The sequence below is a fragment of the Dendrobium catenatum genome, unplaced genomic scaffold (genome assembly GCF_001605985.2).
Source record: "Dendrobium catenatum unplaced genomic scaffold, ASM160598v2 fragScaff_scaffold_414, whole genome shotgun sequence".
NCBI classification, from domain to species: domain Eukaryota; kingdom Viridiplantae; phylum Streptophyta; class Magnoliopsida; order Asparagales; family Orchidaceae; genus Dendrobium; species Dendrobium catenatum.
In genome coordinates this window covers 2,835,126-2,856,147 of record NW_021318876.1, presented here as the reverse complement: position 1 = coordinate 2,856,147, position 21,022 = coordinate 2,835,126, and the positions used below count along the sequence as shown (strand labels likewise).

The 21,022-nt window shown below is 37.1% G+C and overlaps 1 protein-coding gene across 1 annotated transcript; it reads left to right on the top strand.

Annotated features, from left to right (window-relative positions):
* Nucleotides 1–842: 842 nt before the first annotated feature.
* Nucleotides 843–20,495, top strand: LOC110105244 (RNA-binding KH domain-containing protein PEPPER). Its single transcript, XM_020834646.2, has 6 exons — nucleotides 843–1,277; nucleotides 11,828–12,077; nucleotides 17,948–18,096; nucleotides 18,326–18,589; nucleotides 19,775–19,969; nucleotides 20,061–20,495. Exons 1-6 carry the CDS (start codon nucleotides 954–956, stop codon nucleotides 20,235–20,237), a joined length of 1,359 nt encoding a protein of 452 aa, XP_020690305.1. The 5' UTR covers nucleotides 843–953; the 3' UTR covers nucleotides 20,238–20,495.
* Nucleotides 20,496–21,022: the final 527 nt, after the last annotated feature.

Here is a 21,022-nt window from a genome sequence, read left to right as displayed (position 1 = left end):
TACAAAGTTTGTAGTAATTGCTGGTTTGATCGGTGGGACAAGAGATGGCTCCGGTGAGGTGTCCGACAAAGCCATTGACAGAGAAGTGCTGTAGAAGTTGAAGGCGCCATATATAGTATGTGTCGGCGGTGAGCTGGGTGGGAACAAGATTCTTCAAGTTTGATATGAGGAATTTTACAGGGGTGAGAACAATAATTCAGAGAGGGCATTAGAGAGATCCGAAGTGGTTTGGCTAGAAGCTGCAGAATCTTGATCCGCCATTATAGCTTTGATACCATATGAGAAAAGAGGGAAGAAGAGGGGAACCGAGACGGACACGAGAGAACAGAGCAGAGGAAAAATAAATGCTGTGTATTAGATAGATCAATTCTATTACAAACTAGGTTAATATATAGTGATAAAGAAACAAGAAATAGTGATGATAGGTCCATGTGTACAATTGAGATATAATGAGCTAACAAAAAGCACTCGACCCAAAATCTAGACAATTTTGGAAGAAATTATTTGGTGAGGTTATTGGATAATTCAGAGGAAAATCAGCATGCGTCATATTACCTGACATATACATAACATCGGTACAAAAAATGGTGGCATGATCGTCCTTGATTTGAATTCGAAAGAGATTAAGGCTTTGTTTGAGACAACTTTCTTCCTGCTTCTTAAAGCGGCTTTTTAGTACAAAAATTAAATTTTTGTACTAAAAAGCCGCTTTAAGAAGCAGAAAGAAAGCCGTCCCAAAAGAAGCCTAAGTAACCGCACATAATAATTTCTATGGTCCAACATACGTGACTGCCACGTATATATATCTAACCACGTACGAATCGTCAAATCAATCGCCAGCGACATTATAACGAGCTCAGCCGAATCGTTCTTTTCAATTGGCCCTTTTTCACCGCATACCGCAAACCCTTGCGCTTCTCCAAAACCCTAACTTGTCCAAGCTCACTCCATCCATGGCGGCGGCCAACACTTTGAACGGCACATCGGAGGTCAAGGACGAATTCATCTCCGAGCAGCACGACGAGGACGAGGAGGATCTGATGGAGGCTGAAGAACTGGACAACGTCGTTGATGCAGCTTTGGCAGCCGAGAGTGCTGATGAGGATACGAAGAAATGGCCGGGATGGCCCGGCGACAGCGTATTCAGGCTTATTGTGCCGGTGCTTAAGGTTGGGAGTATCATTGGGCGAAAAGGAGAGCTTATCAAGAAACTCTGCGAGGAAACGCGCGCTCGTGTTCGCATTCTTGAAGGGGCCATCGGGACCAACGATCGCATTGTGAGTTCTCTCTTAGATGCTTATTCCTATTTTTCAGATTTAAGGGTTTCTTTATCTGCAATGTTCGTGCTTTTTCATTTCATTAATAGGCCAGATTCACGTTTCTTTTGTTTCTTTCTGTTGAGTAACGGATCTTTGTTTACCTCTGAGTTGAAGATTTCAGATGAGCTGTTCGGCTGGTTGGTTTTCAAACTCAAAGAGCCAAATCATTTGGCTGTTCCCTTCTTAAAGTGGTTCGCATTTTTTACATTTACATTGTTAAGACCTAATATACATGCTATGGCTGTGTGAGCAATGTATCTGGAATCAAACATGAACTGGAATATTAATTTTATGCCCTTGTTGTTGATGTCCATGGGTGACACTCGAACTCTACTAACAAGAATTGCCAGGTTTCAACAAAGAGAAGGATGGTGAGAGAAAGAAAGAGAGATAAGAGGAGTTCTTGAGAGAGAAGCTCGAAAATTTCTGTTGCCATCGTAAAAAAAGATAAAAGCAGTTGTAGAAATTACTTTGTGTGAAAATGGCCTTTGATCCCATATTTATATTGTTTTAGGTGCTACAAGATAAATTACACTTAAGTCAATATAAAGTGATTAAAAAAAACACATGATATGACTATCACATACATGTGGATAATATTTTGTCAAGGACATATGTACAACTATCTCATATGGGAGTATGGGTATAATTGCTAACTGAATAGAAAAAATTTCCTTCTCTGGATAGATAGGGTGATGCAGACATCGGCACGAAAATCTGGCGCATCTATCACAGGAGGCGTCGTAAATCAACGGCTCTAATTTAAGTTGTCATTTATGAATTATTTTATGCATTTTAGTTTCTATTTTATGTTATTTTCTATTTTACCCCTAGGTTAATTTATTTGAGTGTTGTGACACAAGGGGCATTTTTGTAATTTTCTATTTTCTCATGAGGTGAGTCTCTTGTATTGCTCAGGCGAATGATTCCTTTGGCCAAGGAAAATGCCCTCAGGTTAGGGCATGTGGCTATTTTGCCATCTTGATCTTTCGAAAAGTTCACGTAATCTCCTTAATTCATGTGAATTTGCATATTAGAGTGATGTAAGCAAGTCGTAACCCCTTTGCTTTGGGCTATTCGGTTCCTGCTCCATGCTGTCCCGATTCCCCTTGCTTTGGGCTGTTCGGTTTCTGCTCTCTGCTGTCCCAGTTCCCCTTGCTTTGGGTTGTTCGGTTCCTGCTCCCTGCTTGGCTGTTCGGTTCCTTTGCCTGGGTCCCTCGGTTCCTGTTTCTGTCCTGGTTCTTGGTTGTGGTGGTTCAATTTCTGGGAGCCTTAAATGCTACCTTTTTCCTCTACCTTTTTTGGTTGGCTGTTTGGGTGACCTTTGGGTTGCTTCTATCCTATTTAAAGGAGAGTTTTGGGCAGTTTTTAAAGAGGTTATGTGACGATTTTTTGGAAAGAAAACTTGAGGGTTCTTCTTTGATAGCTTGTGAGCTATGTACCCCTTTCTCTTCTCCTCTCTATAACTTCGTCTCGGGCTTCTTTTCTATTTATTCTCACCGCAAGTTATCATTCCATTGTATCATTCTTCTCTAAAAAAATATAAAAGTTGTGTTGAGTCATTGTAAGGTGTTTTAACCTTTTCTATTACAAGTTGTAAGGTGTCGTTGCATGTGTTTCATGTTGTGTCCTTTTTATTTGTTATTGTCAGGTTTTGTGTCTTATTTAGTGTGTTAATTGTTGTCATTTCGAAAGGAAGATGTTTAGCTTTTGCAACCTTAACTTTCAAAAATTTTGGTTGCATCATAGGGTATGTGTTTAGTTTCTTGATTCTCTTATTTATTTGGATAGTAACTTGCAAAAAGAATAGGAAATTTAAGTAAAGTATTTATTATTTTTATTGATCAGTAAAAAGAAAGTTATATTTTTTATTATTCTATTTTATTCCTGCTTTGGTGATGAGGTCCCATTTATGTATTTAATAATAGTGTTTGTTTGATTGCTTTGTACTTTGATGGCCACAAAAATCTATAAATAGGGACAACATTTCTCCCCTTTAGGCTTGCTCTTTTCTCTTGTTTCACTTTTTTCCTTGACCCTCCATCTCAATTTGCATAGGAATTGGTATCTCCTTGCTGAAGGTGGTGAACATTGATAATCATGAGTTTCCCTGAGCCTTTTTGCATTAAAAAGTAGTTTGAGTGGAGGATGAAGGGAAAAGGTCAAGTTAGCTTGCTGAGATGAGGAAGAATAGATAAATGAAAGTTAGACCAAGCAAGGCAAGGGCATACTCCCATGGTGCGTGGAGTAGCCCACTTAGTAGTTTTGAATCAATTAGTCTCACATTGGTTAAATTAAAGTGAAGATTATTGAAAAATTTTAGTTTATAAGCATTTTTTTTTACTTGTAGAATGGGCTGATGAATGTTCTTAATGCTTTATTGGAGAGAATTAAGCAACAATAAGTTGTTCTTAGAGGTAAAATAGAAAAAGGGAACTATCTCAGCGAATTCTAAATTGCACATCTTGAGTGTACTTATGATACATCTCACTATGAGTGAGCTCTTAGGTGATTGAGCAATATAGTTGAAGTCCATAGTTTTTACTGGCTTGGCCTTTGATTCCTGTCTTTAGGCAAAATATTTATGATGACTATTTGTGAAGATTTCTCTTGATAGTTTTTCAAGTAAGGAGTTTCCACCATCTGACCTTTGGCTAAATAAAATAGGAACCATTTTAGCTAGACAACCTAGAAATAACAAGGGGGAGTAGGTTGCAGGGATTTTTGGAGAGATCAACTTTGGTGGGGCTAATGGTTATACTGAGAGCAAATTCCTTTATGATCATGCCCCAAAAGATCACGTTCAAGACTCACTCATCCAATAGCTTTTGATAATTGCGACCCTACTTTATCTTGCCTACTGGAGGGTGAGGGTACCGCTGTCACTAAATTGAAGTATTTTTTATCCTCCATGTGGGATCGAATGCACACCTTTGATGATCAGCTCGCCGATGTTTAGGAAATGCTGAAGAGGGGAGGAAGGAGAGAAAGAGGCTCATTTACTTGGGGCAAAAGACATGTTCCTTTGTTGCTCTTGATGAGATTGTTGATTTCATTCCTTGAGAAGTTTGCTCACCAATTCATGAAGTCTTATATGCTGACTCAATTTTGACTGGGGACAAGTTCATCCTCCGATAGTTGGTTAAAAGTGGAACTATTTTCCCAATTGTTACTAGACTTTATTTTACTCTTTTTTTCTTAACAATGAGTAGAGGCGAAATTGGTCATGTATAAATGCACTTAAGAATAAATTCGTTTGCTTTTGTTCTAAATATTGACCACTTGCTATGAACGTAGTGTTTTGTACATTTACTATGTCAAGTTCATATAATTTACACGTTTGTGTGTGAGGAGTTTCTTTCAGTCACTTAACACATGGAATTGCCATATTTATTGTTTTGGAATGCAAATAGGTTCTTTGTCATGATGATATGAGATTTGATTTAAGTTTTGATCGTTTATATTAAATGTGACATTTGCCTCAAGAATTCCATCATCTTTCTATAAAGACCCCTTCGGCCTTCTTTGACACCTCCGTGCTCTTTATTTACTCATCATTCTATTTTTATCGCTTGACTCACTTCTTTTCTCTTTATGGGCGCAAGTGTTGTGTTCTTGAAACGATGACTTTGATGCAGTTTTACAAGCTTTTGTAGTTGCTAAGTATACTCAAGCATCTACCTCCACTCTAGTATTCATTGGCATGACTTTATTGTGCCACTGCTTCAAGGACAAAAACTGCACCATGTGAGTCCATAATGAAGGTGAGTTCCCCGGCACTTTTCATAACGACAATTGTGCTTTTATTTTGACCAATTCAGGTTAGGGCTACGACACCCTCTGTGCCCGAAGATCATTGACGTACTGAATTTCTATGCACTCTTCTCTTTTATCATGCCAAACTTATGTGTGAGCAGTCACCCCGATTTCACACATGAGGACGCCGAAAATCGCTTAGACCAACATCTTCTTTTGCCATTACTTCTCATTCTGAACCCTCAAGGATGGGCACATCTAGTTCTCTTCCACTCACATGGTGATGAGCGGGTTGGAAAAGAAGGTGAGATATTGGAAATCTAATTGATGCAGCCATGCAGGACATAATTTAAAAGAAATGGAAATGAGGATCTTGCACGCCTTTATTCCAAGAGCAAGTTAATTATAACTTTATGTTGGATTTAAACGACAAAATAAAACACAATGAGCGGTCAAACAAGTTTAGGCCAAGTCGCGTAGCTAGAATTAGAGTCACCACAATAATCAATTAATCAAGCAACATTTGCATGGAAGATGTTTGTTAGACCGGTCCAATGGACCGGTCCACGCGGGACCGGCCCAGCTACGCGAGGCGGAAGTTTCGCCCCCCGCACGCCTGCCGAGGTCAAACAGGGCCGAATATGAAGGTTTTTGAATGGATTTTAGGAGGGAAATTGATTGTAGGGACTGTTTAGGGAATTCCTTTTTGATTTGTATGCATTAAATAGTTGATTTTTCTAGGGTTTGAGTATCTTGAATTTGACTGAAATTTGAGATCTCTTAGATTTAGGTTTTCTTTGGGCTTTAGCGGCGTCTAGAGATATAAGCCTCGAGGCGTTTTTCGTCCGTGAGGCGAGGCGTAAGCCTCGAGGCGGTGTGAGGCGTAAGCCTCATCGACGAAGAATTGCGTAAATGAGAATTTAAGGGTTTTAGCAAGTAAAAAATAGTAAGATTCTATCATACAATAAAAACATCTAAATGACAATTAAAATTAGGGGAAAGTAAGAAAATAAATGCAATAAAATCATGTCCCAAAGTACAAAACCACAAAATATTAGTCTATCAAAACTCCCAAAGTACAATTAAGAAAGAATATATATAATCCAATCATGTCCCATCACTAAATGGGTCTTTAAGGGAATCTTCTCACCCCTTCCTCCTCTCCTATATAGTCCAATGTCTTCCAATCAAAGCATGCACTCATGAACAAATAGACTAACACTAACAACTATTAGTAAAGATGATGAATAGAGCAATATGCCGGACTGCCGGGGGTCCAAGGGGGCGCTGCCCCCTGGCGGGGTTCGACCTGTTTGTTTTTGAAGTTCGTAAGTTGTTTTATGGGAAGATATCGAGTGGTACCGAGCATGTTCCTTAGTAGTACCGAGCATGTACCTAGCAGTACTGAGTAGTACCGAGCATGTACCTAGCTGTACCGAGCAAATACCCAGCTGTACCGAGCATATACTGAGCGGTACCGAGCATGTACCTAGCAGTACCGAGCAAATACCTAGCTATACCGAGCATATACTGAGCGGTACCGAGCATATACTGAGCAGTACTAAGCATATATTTGAGGCGTACGCCTCAGCTAGAATTGCGCAATTGCGCCTCTGAGGCGCGCCTCAGTCCAAGTGAGGCGTACGCCTCTGCTAGGAGAGGAATTGCGTAAGCCTCGAGACGGTTTTGGGTCAAATTGCGCCGAGGCGCGCCTCTTATTGCGCAATTTTAAACAGAGGCCATGACATCACTTAAGACCATGGTCAGGGATATGCAAGAGGTGAGGGAAGATTATCTGGTGGGACTACACAAGCTGAATTTGATCAGGATGGAGGAGGGAGGGGATGTTTCTCGTTTCGTGCAGCTCTTGGTTCCGCAATACAATAAGGATTTTCAGTCACTTCAAGGATGGCCACCTCCACCGGAACACGAGCATATCTCCACCTTGAGGATAAGGTGGATTTTTGAGAGGGGAGTATTGTTAGATCGGTCCAATGGACCGGTCCATTCGGTCCATGCGGGACCGGCCCAGCTACACGAGGCTGAAGTTCTGCCTCCCGCACGCCCGCCGGGATCAAACAGGGCCGAATAGGAAGGTTTTTGAATGGATTTTAGGAGGGAAATTGATTGTAGGGACTGTTTAGGGAATTCCTTTTGATTTGTATGCATTAAATAGTTGATTTTTCTAGGGTTTGAGTATCTTGAATTTGGCTGAAATTTGAGATCTCGTAGATTTATGTTTCTTTGGGCTCTAGCGGCGTCTAGAGATTTGGGAGAGATCGATCCTCCTCTCGAATTGAGGATCAATTGTATCTTTAATGTTTTATTCATCGTTTATTGGAATACAAGTCTTTTTCTTGGTTATCTCTCTGTTCTGGACAGCAACTTTGTCGCTGTTGGATCTCCGATTTGGGTTAGGATTGCTTGCGAACTCAAGTATTACCTTAGGGTTACTTGCGAACTCAAGTATTTCCTATCAATGTTCAACTAAAATCCCTGGATTAACAATAAGAATAGTCACTATGAAACAAGTCCATTAATCAACTCTCTACGATTACTAGGCTTGGCGGTTAAGTTAAAACAATTTACATGACTTGATCAATTTCCACAAACTAAAGTGAGTCTTAAAGAAGTATTGATTCGGTGGGAAGTAGTAAATACCCGCGGATGAGACTCCTGGACAGTGAAATTCTTCGGCTGGAGCAGCTGGGCTGGGGTTGGGAACGCTCAGTACAGCAGGAAGTCGATTCTTGATATGCAGGACAGCAGTTTACTGTGTCTAAACTTTAGGACAGCAGGTAGAATCTGTCCAGAATCCAGAAATCAGTTCTGGACAGCAACCGATATTCCTCTGGATAGGGGTGGAGTGGGCTGGGCTTCTTGGACAGCAGACACATCTTTTCCAGAGATGAGGATTGCACATCACAGCTTCAGGAAACATAGGTAAACCATGAAGATGAAGGTTTGGGGGAAGAGGCTAAGGCTAAGAATCTTAGGGGATTAATTGGAGAGTAGATTTGGGTTGAAATCAAGGAAATTGGAGGTAGGGGGGCCGGTGGGTGCAAGATGAGGGAGGGAATCGTTGGAAGGGATTTGGGGTTTCTGGTTTTGGTACTTGAAGTTAGGAAGGATTTAATTAAATCTAATTTGATTTGAATTCAAATAAGATTTAATTTTAAAACTTTCCTAAAATAAGATTCTAAAATTGGGAAGTTTTCAAAATTCAAATTAGATTGAAAAAATTGAAATCAAGACTTTCCAAATTAAGTTTGATGGAAAAGGAAAGTAATGAAAGGCTTTTGAAATTTGGAGGCAAAAGGAAATTGGGAGGGATGGTCGGCGGCTTGGACTAAGGTTAGGGTTAGGGTTAGGTGGGGGTGGGGATTGAATGAATTAACCAAGCAAGGGAAGAGCCTCCTTGAGTGGTCGACGGCTAGATGGGGTGGGAAAAGGGATGTTGACCGGAGGAGAGCTTGTCGTGGAGTGGGGAGCCGGCGGGTGTGGTGGGGTTGGCTAGGGAATCCGGCGGCTAGGAGGAAAGGAGATTGAAAGGAAAAAAAAAATGATAAAACAAATCACGAACCCGGTCGTCTCCAAGGTTGGTGGGTGATCCGTTTTCCCTCCCTAGGGATTTCTCCAAAGCTCTCTCAAAGAACTCTCAAACTCTCTCAAAACACACAAGTGCAAGAATTTTTATAATATTCATTCATTCATTAATCTCTCCCAACAAATGCTAAGAGCGATGTGTACAGAGGCGGAACCCTTTGGAGGCGGGGGGGGGGGGGGATTTTTCCCCCCGAATTTTTTTTTTTTTTTTTTTTTTTTTTTTGGATTATTTAGGTAATTTGTCTCCCTTAAATCTATTTTTTTTGTCTTTATTACAAGGGTATTTAGGCAATTGCCCCCCGTAAAAATATTAAAATACTATGGTCTTTAGGCAATTGCCTCCAATATAATTAAATACATTGTGTAGATGTGTTATTGTTAGGGAATGATGAACCAAATACAAAGAGAAATAGTAAATCAAAATTCGAACCCCGTCAGGGGACGCTGCCCCCTTGGACTCCCGACATATATGCCAACAGTTATTTATAAGTTTGCTTCCCCTAAAAATTATGCCTGGTTTTGCCCCTGGATGTGTAGTAAATTTTTGAAGGATTGATTGAGTGATTATGTTAGTGGGAGAATCCAAGAAGCATCTATAGAAGATAAAGTTATGCAAAATAATACATTATACATTTTTGGTTTGGGCATAAAGAAGGTTTATAATGCATCAATATGATAGCTATTGAAATTTAATTTGAAAAGATTAGAAAGAAAAGAAGTAGATCAAAGGTAATATGGCAAAAAGATTAACTTAAATTATAGTTAGCACCTAAGGCAAAGTAATGAATGGAGAATAAAATTCATAACGCCAGTGCCAAATAGTTGGGATTAGGTATATGACGATGAATGCATTCAAACTTTGCTTTGATAGTCTTAGATATGTGGAATTTTAGAAAAAACTAGATATATTAACAACTTATAGACATATCCATTCCTCATCTGCTTAGTTATTATTTGTTAGAAAAAAGGTGAATATATCATGTTGAAAAAATTCAAGATGAATATTTGGGTTATAGAGTTAAGGTTGGATAATTGAAGTGGATGAGGTGCCTCTTGAGCACCCTAGGAATAGAAATATCTTGAAGGCTTAAAGTTAAGTCTATAGAATTTCAATTAAACCTATTATATTATATGAGTCATGAGTCTAAGTAGACAAGTAGAGTTTGAAAGATATAAAAATGCTAAGAAACATGTGTGGTTAAATTAGGAAGGATTGATCAAGTAAAATGATTATATTTGAGAGCTAGCTGGAGAAGAATTTGTTAAAAATAAGGTTTTGAAAAATAGACGGTAGATGATTTGGAAATAAATAAAAGAGATACATCATGCACCAAGTCAATAAATATAAAAAAATTGTTTGGAAGGATTAGAATGAAAAAAGTTAGATATCGGAGTTAGCACTGAAGGCATGACTAATGAATGGTGGATGAAATTCATAAAGCTAGTATCAAGTAGTTGAGATAAGATGTATGATGATGAATGCATTCACTCTTCTTGATTGACTCATGGTTAGAATTTTAGAGAATGCAAAATAAGTTAAGATTTTAAAATAAATGTATTAGTCATGCGTTGATTTATTATTTGTTTACCACTCTTTAATTTATTTCAACCTTTAAATTGTTTTTTGCTTTTTTGAGGCGGGGGATTAAAAGTAGCACAACAATTTCAAAATAGGGTGTATAATTTGTATGAAAGGGGCTTCTTATATATGCTTCAACTATCTACCAAATTTATTTATAACTGGTTTAAATCCTTCAGTAGCGCTTACAGGAGAGGTGGATGGCTGTTGTATTGGGCAGAATATGTGTACTCTGAGTTTGGATTAACATTCTATTGTAAAATAAACTTTTGTTTCCTATATAATGAAAACTTGCTATTCTTGATGTGTAGAAAATAGAAACGAACATTTAAAATCCCTTCATCCACTTGCCCACCCTGATTGTTGTACTTATTCACATGAAGTTAGTAGCTGGAGTTTGCCACATGCATGGCCAATGAATGAAAAAAAATGATATATGCATACATATCCTGTGAATAATTTATAATATTTACTCAATTTGCTCGTTCAGAAGTACTTTGTTTTATATGATTGATTGCAATTTAATTTCAATGGTTATAATTTGTTCCAATGGTTCTATTAGGAGCTTTTGTTTAGATAACAATTGTCTAATTACTAGAGCCTGTTGTACTTATTATTTCGGTTGACCATGTGGTTGTTTGATTGGTAGCACTTTGAGTGTAAAAAAGCTTAGAGCTTTTGTAAATTCAGGCATTTGGTTGGCTGCATTTTAAATATAATGTATTTTGGGAGTGAGTTTGGAATACACAATCTAGTTCATTTTGAATTTATTTGAAAATCACACATTTTGAGCGAACTCTGAGTACACAACTATGGCAAATGTGACGCCAGCCACCACCTGCCGTTTGTCGCCTGTCCATGCCCTTGTCTTCATCGGTTGCTATCATCATCGTGGCTCGTTGCCACTATCGGTTGCTATCATCATCGTGGCTCGTTGCCACTAACACCTGTCGCCAGCTACAGTGCTACCACCGCAGTTGCTTGCTGCCCACCCCTGCCCATCTCTTCTATCACCTGCCCATTGTCACCCCTTTTCTCACAATTAGTCACCTTCGATTAGTTATTTTTCCAAATTCGTACTTTGCATTTCGTTACTTCAAATTAAACAAAAAGAAGTAAACTCCTGCATTTATAGTCTACTCGACCAAACAATTAAAAAGTATTTTCGAACATTACTTTACATTGTATTATTTTTAATCGGCATTCCTTTTTCATTAAACCAAATAGCCTTTATATTTTACTAAAATGGCACATCTCTCACATCTTTAGTCCAATGCTTATTCATGTTACAAAAAACCATTTGATTGCAGAAGATTTTGTAAAATATTGTTGGATTTTTTATGTTATGAGAGTGGTATGTCTTATTAATGTCATGTTATCCTCTCAATTAATAGTTAAATCTTTGAGCATTTGTTTTGAAGAAGTTTGAATGTTTGAGCTTTTGATTGATTGCCAAATCTCACAATTTTTTATGTGCTTGTTCTTATCACTAAAACAACAGTGCATGATCAGAGGAAGTAGTCTAACAATTTGTAATCACAGATTATTTTTATTTATTTTTAATCAGGTTCTAATATCTGCTAAGGAAGAACCAGATTCAGAATTATCACCCGCAATGGATGCAGTTCTTAGAGTTTTTAAACGCATCAACGGATTATTAGATGGGACCGGAGAGAGTGCTGATGATGCTTCTACAACTTGCTCGGTTCGATTATTGGTGTCATCTCCACAAGCTATTAATTTAATTGGAAAGCAGGGTGTAATGATCAAATCAATTCAGGAGAGTACTGGTGCAACCATACGAGTTCTATCCGGAGGTACTTTAAGAAATTTTTATTATTGACATTAAGGTTGCAATAGCTTTGAAAAATTGATGCTGTTCCTAGTTATTATCCTTTAATGTTTTCTTTTTAAATTTTATTGTTCCCCATTTCACATTTAGCGTCTAAAATATTTAACATGCATGCCTATGTTTCTTCTGAGAATTTGAGGGACTTGCTGATGCAGGAATTTATAGTTACGTTGTGAAACATTGTGGAAAATAGAAACTCTTCTTTAGGATTAAAGTGTGTTTCACATTTAGTATTTGTAAGAATAATGTCAGTTTCAAATATATCTTTAAAATGGATGAATTGATAAGTTTCCTTTAAATTTTTTTTCTTTCTGACAATAAGAATTGGATGCCCTTCTCAGCTTTTATTTAGCTAGGGAGAAACATCAGAACCTGCAAGCATTCATGTTTTTTAAGTATTTGTCTTATATGTGTGGGCATTAGTATCATGGCTATTTAAAACTTACCTGCCACTTGGCACATGGCCGTATGGATAATTTTGTGATGGAACTTCATCTGAATTTGTATGGCTTATTGATTTATTTGAAATCTTATTACTGTTTATGAAGTTAATCACTGCTATATACCTATTTTGTTTATAGGTGTGATAGTTGGGATTTGTTTTCTTTCTTCATTTCTTGTCAAAATGTGTTGTTTCTGAATGATTAGTTGAATCAGATTACGTGATTGCGAACATGAATTTGTGTGAAGTTCATGCACTTTATCCACATAACTTTTATCATTGTCACTTTTTTTTTTTGAATTATTTGTAAATTTTCAATCTGGATTCTATTGACTTCATTTTTTGGGGTGATTTTAATGATGAGAGGCTAATTATCAAAGAACTAACTAACAACAACAATATCAAGCCTTTATCCCACTACGTGGGGTCAGCTACATGAATCCTTTTTCTCCATTGTGTCCTATTAAAAGTCAAATTCTTGTTTAAATCTAATAAATAAAGGTCATTCCTAATATTTTCTAACCAAGTCTTTTTAGGTCTACCCCTACCTTTCTTAACACAAGTCAAATCTAATACCTCTACTCTCCTAACCGGGTCATCGGAAGACCGCCTTTTTATGTGACCAAACCATCTAAGGCGACTCTCTCTAATCTTATCTTCTACTGGAGCTACTCCAACCTTTTCACGTATATGCTCATTTCGTATCCTATCTCTGAGGGTAAAGCCACTTAGCCACCTGAGCATCCTCATCTCTGCTAATTATCAAAGAACTAATGAAACGAAATATGCACATAGCATTCAAGATGATATATACTTTTTCCAAACTAATTATATTTCCTAAATATTTAATGGCACTTTCATTCATGGTTTTTTAAGATTGATTATAAAGTCTTCGGGAACATCACAGATGAAACCCATACTAGCATATCTTATATTTAGATTGGTTAATCTTTTTTGCTTTCATATAATATAACAATGTTTCATTACCTTCATCCTATGAAACATGGACACGGGGACATATACACAACATAATACGAACGCATTGACATGATATAACTATAAAAAATAAGACTTTACTCCTCATGGAATCAATGTTATATTTATAAATTATTAATATAAGATATATAATTTTATTATTATTTTAATAAAGGCATCACAAATTGAAGTATATTATCATAAAAGAAAATTTATAATGACAAAAGAAAAATAAACATGACTAATAAAAGATAAATAAACCCGGTTAAAAAATGATATTAAAAGTCTACATTGCCTCAAATGCAATTGCTCCCACTGTCTAATTTGGTAGCATATACTCATAAATATTTTATCTCATGCTCTATGGGATTGTTACCATTCACACAATACACATTTTAGAAGTTATTATCTAAAAAAAGTTAAAAAAATTAAGAGTTTATAAGTTAACCTTGAATTTCATGAGAGCAAAAATAATGATAATAAAGGGCTATAGCAGATAGTTAATCCTTAATTGTTGAAGAAAACAACCATTTGAGGCAATATTCAACCGTTTTATGTCCGATTTTAAGGTAAACGTATAATGAAGTAAACTAGGTATCCGATCTATGTTTGGGTAGAATTTAAGGATTGTGGAACGTTTTCACCGCATCCAGGATGGAGAGCTCCACGAGCAGTTTTATACCTTAACTTAGGAGGGAATAATCAGGAGTACCAGGAGAAATTTGAGCTATTGTCGGGTAGGCTGAGGGGAATTTCTGAGGAAGGCTTGGAGGGGAATTTCATGAAGGGCCTTAAGGAGAATAAACATGCATAGCTTAGGGTGTTCAATGTCGAGACCTAGGGGGTTGAGGGAGACCATGGAACTAGCACAAAGGGTGGAAGCAAAACATCGGAGAGAAATGTCTGGTTGAAGCAATACCATGGGAGGGATTTCAAAAATACCTCTACAACACTAGTACTGAGGACCTAGACGATGTCGTTTCAAAGGGAAGCACGAAGGGAGAAAAGCACTGGAGTTCGTCCTGGAGGTAATTTGAAGCGTCTCACAGAAGCAGAGGTACAAGATAGGGGAGCGAAAGGGTTATGCTTCAGGTGTGATGAGCCATTCAGGTCTTGCTGGTCCAGGAGGGGAAGAGGAGAGCGGGGATGAGCTGGAGGAAATCACAGAGGAAATAGAACAATTACATTTAGATGTGACAGAAGCATCCCTGAACTCTGTGGTGGGATTTTCTCCAAATCACAATTCAGAGAGCAGTCAGTGGTGGTGCTAGTGGATAGTGAAGCCACACATAACTTTATCTCGAATTGGGTTCTGGACGGATTGAGATTGAAGTTGGTAAAAAATGGTGGTTGTGGGGTGATGATGGGGACGAGCAAGATAGAGAGGAGTTCCAGGATATGCAAAGGAGTGATGACAACCTTACATGAAATTTTGGTGGTGGAAGACTTCCTTCACATGGACTTGGGAAGCACATATGTGTTTCTTGGATGAAGTGGCTGCAAACTATGGGGGATATAAAGGTGAACTGGAAATCCTTAACCATGGAAATCGAAGTAGTGGGGAAGAAGGTAGTGTTTCAAGGGGATGCTAGGTTGTGTAAGACCACATTATTATTGAAGACCATGCTCTGGATGATCCAGAGTAGAGGTTTGGGGTATTTGGTGGAATTACATAGCATATAGAGGGTCTAATAACAGGAGGCAAGGGAAATTCCAGTTGAGGTTGAGCAAATTCTACAACAATATTCGAATGTATTTCAACCTCCGGTTGGGTTACCACCATTAATAGAGCACATGTACGCTATTAACCTAAAATAGGAGACCTCTCCTTTAACTGTTAGACTTTACCATTACCCACATATCAAAAAAGATGAAATAGAGAGGTTGATCAGGGAGATGATGAAAGCAAGGGTTATAAGGCCTAGTGTGAGTCGTTTCTCTTGCCCAGTCTTATTGGTGAAGAAGAAAGATGACAGTTGGAGGTTCTGTGTGAATTATATGGCTCTTAATGAGGAAATAATGTTAGACAAGTTTTCCATTCAAGTGAATGATGAACTCTTGGATGAGTTATTTGGAACAGTGATCTTCTCTAAGATATCGATTTGAAGTTAGGATACAACAAATCAGAGTGAAGGCAACAAATGTACATAAGATGGCCTTTAGGACTCATGAAGGGCACTGCGAGTTCTTGGTTATGCATTTTGATCTCACTATGCCCCTAACATTCTAGTCGCTGATGAACGGAGTTTTCCAGCTACATCTCAGAATATTTGTTTTAATGTTCTTTGATGACATCCTAATATACAATAGGACAAAGATAGAACACTTTGAACACTTGAAAACCATTCTGGAAACCTTGAGGGAACACTAGCTATTTGCCAATTGGAAGAAGTGCACATTTGGGCAATCGCAGGTAGAGTTTTTGGGGCATTTAGTATTCAGAAAGGGGTATTAGCTGACTAGTCTAATATTTAGGCCATGGTGGACTGGCATCTTCCTAAGAACTTGAGAGTGCTGCGGGGGTTCTTAGGACTCACTAGTTACTATTAGAAGTTTGTGAAAGGATTCGACACCATTGTAAGACTTTTAATAGAGAAATTAAAGAAGATCAACTTCAAGTGGGAGGAGGAAGTGACACGAGCATTTCAGGAGTTGAAGACAATTATGACCAGTGTACCAATCTTACCGGCGACATTGAAAGAGAACTTGGATGTGATTTTTGAATCCACAGTGATCGTTGATACACGACAAGGGACGACATGAGCAAAAGAAGTCCTAGTTGATGGAAGGATCTTCCTGAGTATGAAGCTACATAAGAGTCATATGAGATGATCAGGAGACAATTCCATCCTTCCACCTTGAGGTTAAGGTGCATTTCGAGGGGGTGAGTATTGATACTGCAGTAGCCGCGTGAGGGGGGGAAGGGGTGGGTTAGGAGAGGAATTAAGGAGAGGATCAATTAAAGAAAGATGTCCTAATTGAATTCAAATTAAAGAGGAAAAAATTTCTTAATTGAATTTAAAGTAAAGAGGGAAATATTTTCTAATTGAATTCAAATTAAAAAGGGGAAGATTTTCTAATTGAATTTAAATTAAAGAAGGAAATTTTTAAGGAAACAAATATGTTTTGGAAGCAATTGGAGAGCTTATTTGAGGGGTCTAGGGTTTATTTTTCTTCATGCATGTTTTGATTTGGTTAGTGTTGTAGTTCTTTTTCTTTGAGGGCTTCCTAGCAGCGTTTAGGTTATTTAGGAGAGCCTCTCTAATTGTAGATTGGTTGTGCCTGTTTCTTGTTGATTTATTAATAAAAAAAATCAGCCATAATTCCTCCAATTTTTGCATTTTTCTACTATTTTCTTGTTGATATTTCTTCCACGGCGTATCAAAGAGCTTTTTCTCACACATACTAACAAAAGGAAGATATTTCAGATTGCTATTATGAACCCATTACGAGTGAAGTAGTGCACGAAAAGATTTATTTAATTGAAAATTGAATATTGTGATTAATGACATGCTTAACCCTAAGTAATAGCTCCATTTTTTTCAAACAGTGATATCACATGTCGCGAGCAGAAGGAAAAAATAAATAAATTATGCATTTCTTACCTTCTTGCATTGTAACGCCAAGTTGTTGGCTAGCGCTTGAGGGAGGTTCATAAGAGTTGTGTGCTTGCTATGTGTATAAGAAGGCTTCTTGTAGAATAATAGGTAGAGATGGCTGGTTAGGGCACAAATGGCCATACGTGTTCGCATGATTATCTTCAGCTTCAAAGCAAAGGAGGCGGCACGATATAGCTTTGATGAAGATGGGACACGAGGGCACAGTCGATTGCATGGCCTCGCATGTTCCTCTTTGTCTTCAAAGGAAGAGGTAGAGATTTAATATATCTCAACGAAGAGGCAGATGTGATACTTATCACATATGGCTTGGTCAACTAGAATAAGAAATATGAGCATTTGTTCATTGGCATGTTTTGGATTTTGAGTTCTGAATTTATTTGATTTTGAGTTCCATATTTTTTGCGTGCCCCGCCAATGTCCCATAGTGTTTGGTATGTCTTGGAGTCAAATTTCTTACTTGAATACTTTTGACATAATTTCTGAGATGTTGGGGGTGTTAGAATCGCATCCATATCTTACACAGACATGAGAGGTGCTTATAAGTGTCCGTGCTGCATAGCCTATGCCCAGCATCATTATTATTATTTTTTTAGCTATTAAATCTAACTGCTACGTGGCACCAAACTGGGCAAATAAGGGGTGCAAAATTGGTTTACTAGTTGCAATGCAGCCAAGCATGGAAAGTTAACAACTCTAGGTGCTGCATGAATTCCTTTTCGTTCTGTTCATGTCATCAAGTTTTTGTACTAATAATATATCGGCATGCATGGAATTCTTGTAATGATTTTTCCTTGCTAGATGAACTTCCGTATTATGCTACTGGGGATGAGAGAGTTGTAGATATCCACGGGGAGACTCTGAAGGTACTAAAAACACTTGAGGCAGTTGCGGGGCATCTCCGGAAGTTTTTGGTTGATCATGGCGTACTTCCTTTATTTGAAAAAAGTGTAAGCTCATATCACTTTTATTTAGGCTTTGTTTGGAACAGCTTTTTACTGCTTTTCGAAGCAGCTTTTTAGCATAAAAATTAAATTTTTTGTACTAGAAAGATGCTTCGAGAAGCAATAAAAAAGCTGTCCCAAACGAAGCCTTAGTTGGTATTCGGCTGTGTTATGACTGATGGTTAACTGATATTTGTTATGTGTTTTGCTGTTAACTTTCCCTTGTTACCTTTAGTTGAAAAATCCAGCCGTTCAGGATCGTGAACCTGACGAATGGAGTAACAAGACACAGTCCTTAATGCATTCTTCCCAAACTGGGATTGGCAATGAATATGAACTTCCGGTGAAGCGAAGTTCTCTGTACCATGATCACGAACCTCAGTTGGATTCTCAGTTTCAGCGCAGTAGTCTTTCATTATATGGGCAAGATCCCGCTCTCTCTGGGTTGAGATCTTCAGGTTCAGGCCTGGGTCGAACTGGTGGTCCTTTAGTAACTCAGGTTTGTGTTCTATTTTATGCTTTTTTCTGTTGCTTTTGTTTGGGTTGATCTGATATTGTAATTTATAGGACTTGTTTTGGATCACTTTTATTTTTTATTTTAGTTTTTTAAAATCATATTTGTATAATGTGTTTTAACTGTTTATTTTTTGTTTTAAAAAACAAATCAAGATATTTTTAAAAACATTCATAACAACTCTGAGTTGTTTTAAAAACAAGTATGGCAGCCACCATCATCGCCTTGCCCACTGTCTCCACTGCCTCGTCTAGTCGACAACCATCTCTGCATAAATAAACTTATTCAAAATTCAATAAAAGAACAAAAGCATGCTTTTAAGATAACAGATATGTTTTATTTTATGCCAAAATAAAACAGAATAAAAAATAGAAGCAGAAAACACAAGTTACCCCAAACAAAACCAAAGAAATTCTTTTGATAACTGCTTCAAATTGTTATATACGATTTCAAATGTTTAATGGTATATGTTGGCTTTATAGCATTTAATTCCCCTAACATTGGGTAATTGATGGTTAGATCCGCTACTTTAAACTTGTAAAAATGCATTTGTATCAAGTGCACAAATCTTAAAATTTAACGGTTATATGTATACATTTTTTGAGCAAATAGTAATTATATTTTAAATCTATTATTTATAAGTTATGTAAATATTTTTTATTTTTTAATATTATACATGATTTGATATAGTTTAGACATTAAAGTGGTGCATAAGTAATGTTAAGGTTTAGATGTTACTATGTTAGATATTTTTTTTTTTATTTTTTTTTATTTTTATTTTTATTTTTTATTTTTTTGTTACTATGTTAGATATATAGATACACAAAGATTGCAAATCCTCTAATAGAAAATCAGTTAAAGATATTTTGATTTATTTGTATTATTATGAAATAAAATATTTATCTAATAAATATTTTTATTTAATTGAAGTAATGTGATATCTTTTTAAATGATGAAATATATTTTGGAGGTTAAGATAATGTGATAGAAAACCAAATAGTTACTTTGGATGAGTTTGGATTATGTTAACAGGGAGTAAAGTTTTTAATTTCATATTTTTTTGCTATATTTTGTTCTAATTCTGCATTGATAATCCTTCGAGTTTTCTACAAGCTGTTCTTGATATGCCTTTCCATTTTCTTTGCATGATCCTTTACTTCCGGATTTCAGGTGACACAGACAATGCAAATACCATTATCATATGCAGAGGACATCATTGGTATTGGAGGGGGCAATATAGCATATATAAGGCGCACCAGCGGGGCGGTTCTTACTGTTCAGGAAACGCGAGGAATACCCGACGAAATTACAGTTGAAATTAAAGGCAGCGCCTCGCAAGTTCAGATGGCTCAGCAGCTCATCCAGGTGATACTTACATTTCTATTGCCTTTTTTTTTTCCACATTCAGTTTTGGAATCCCCAGCTTTTAAGTAATGATGGTTTGAACTTTGGCCAGGAATTTATTGCCGGACATAAGGACCCAGCGCCTAGCAGCTATGGAAGCCTTGATACAGGCTTGAGATCTTCGTATTCTCATCTTGGTAGGTCGGACTACTCATCTTCACTCTCTGCATCATCGCTTGGTGGATATGGATCTTCAGGACTGGGAGGCTACGGTAGCTACAGGTTTTAAATTATACGGATGGCTACCTGATTACTTTAACTGGTTTGTCCGTTTGAATGATACTTATGGAAATGTGTTCATGTAAAAAAAATTAGGAAATGATCTATCTGGTCTGAAAAATCTGTGAAGAACTCCTAGTTTTTTACCATCTGAAGCCTCTTCTAGATCTGTATCTTCTTATTTCTAAGGTCCATTATGTAAGGTTTCAACTCACTTATTTGACTATGGATGTCTTTTTTTTTGGGGCTTGAACGGTTTTTTGATTAATTGATTCTTCGAATGGTTCTGTTTTTTTTTTTTTTTTTTAATGAGGAATGAAAATGATAAAATGTGGCCCAAATTTCATGGTTTCGAGAAATAATAATCTTTTTCAACTATTGGACCACATATCCGCATCAGGCCTGTGTGATAATCTTCCGTGGACATGAAACTTTGTAACCAATCTGCTGGAAATTTGCCTGTTTATTTTCGGCTTTCTTTCATGGCATAAAGCAATAATCTGCTCTGGCTTATTTGACTTCATTTAGGCTTCGTTTGGGACGGCTATTTTGCTGCTTCTTAAAGTGACTTTTTAGTTAAAAAAATTTAACTTTTGTATTAAAAAATTATTTTAAAAAACAGGAGGAAAGCTGATCAAAATTAAACCTTTGACTTTATTTGAGATTTTTAATTGTTTCTTAAAAAAGTTTTTAATAAAAGGTTTTTACTAAAAAAAACTGTTTTAAGAATCACCAAAAAAGCTGTCCCAAATGAAATTTTAGTTATTTCATTATTTGTTGTGATTGAAACATGTT

Coding starts and splice junctions, on each gene's coding strand:
- LOC110105244 (XM_020834646.2), top strand. CDS start 954: ATGGCGGCGGCCAACACTTTGAACGGCACATCGGAGGTCAAGGACGAA. Junction 1,278..11,827: donor TCGGGACCAACGATCGCATT/GTGAGTTCTCTC, acceptor ATTTTTAATCAG/GTTCTAATATCTGCTAAGGA. Junction 18,097..18,325: donor TTCCTTTATTTGAAAAAAGT/GTAAGCTCATAT, acceptor TGTTACCTTTAG/TTGAAAAATCCAGCCGTTCA.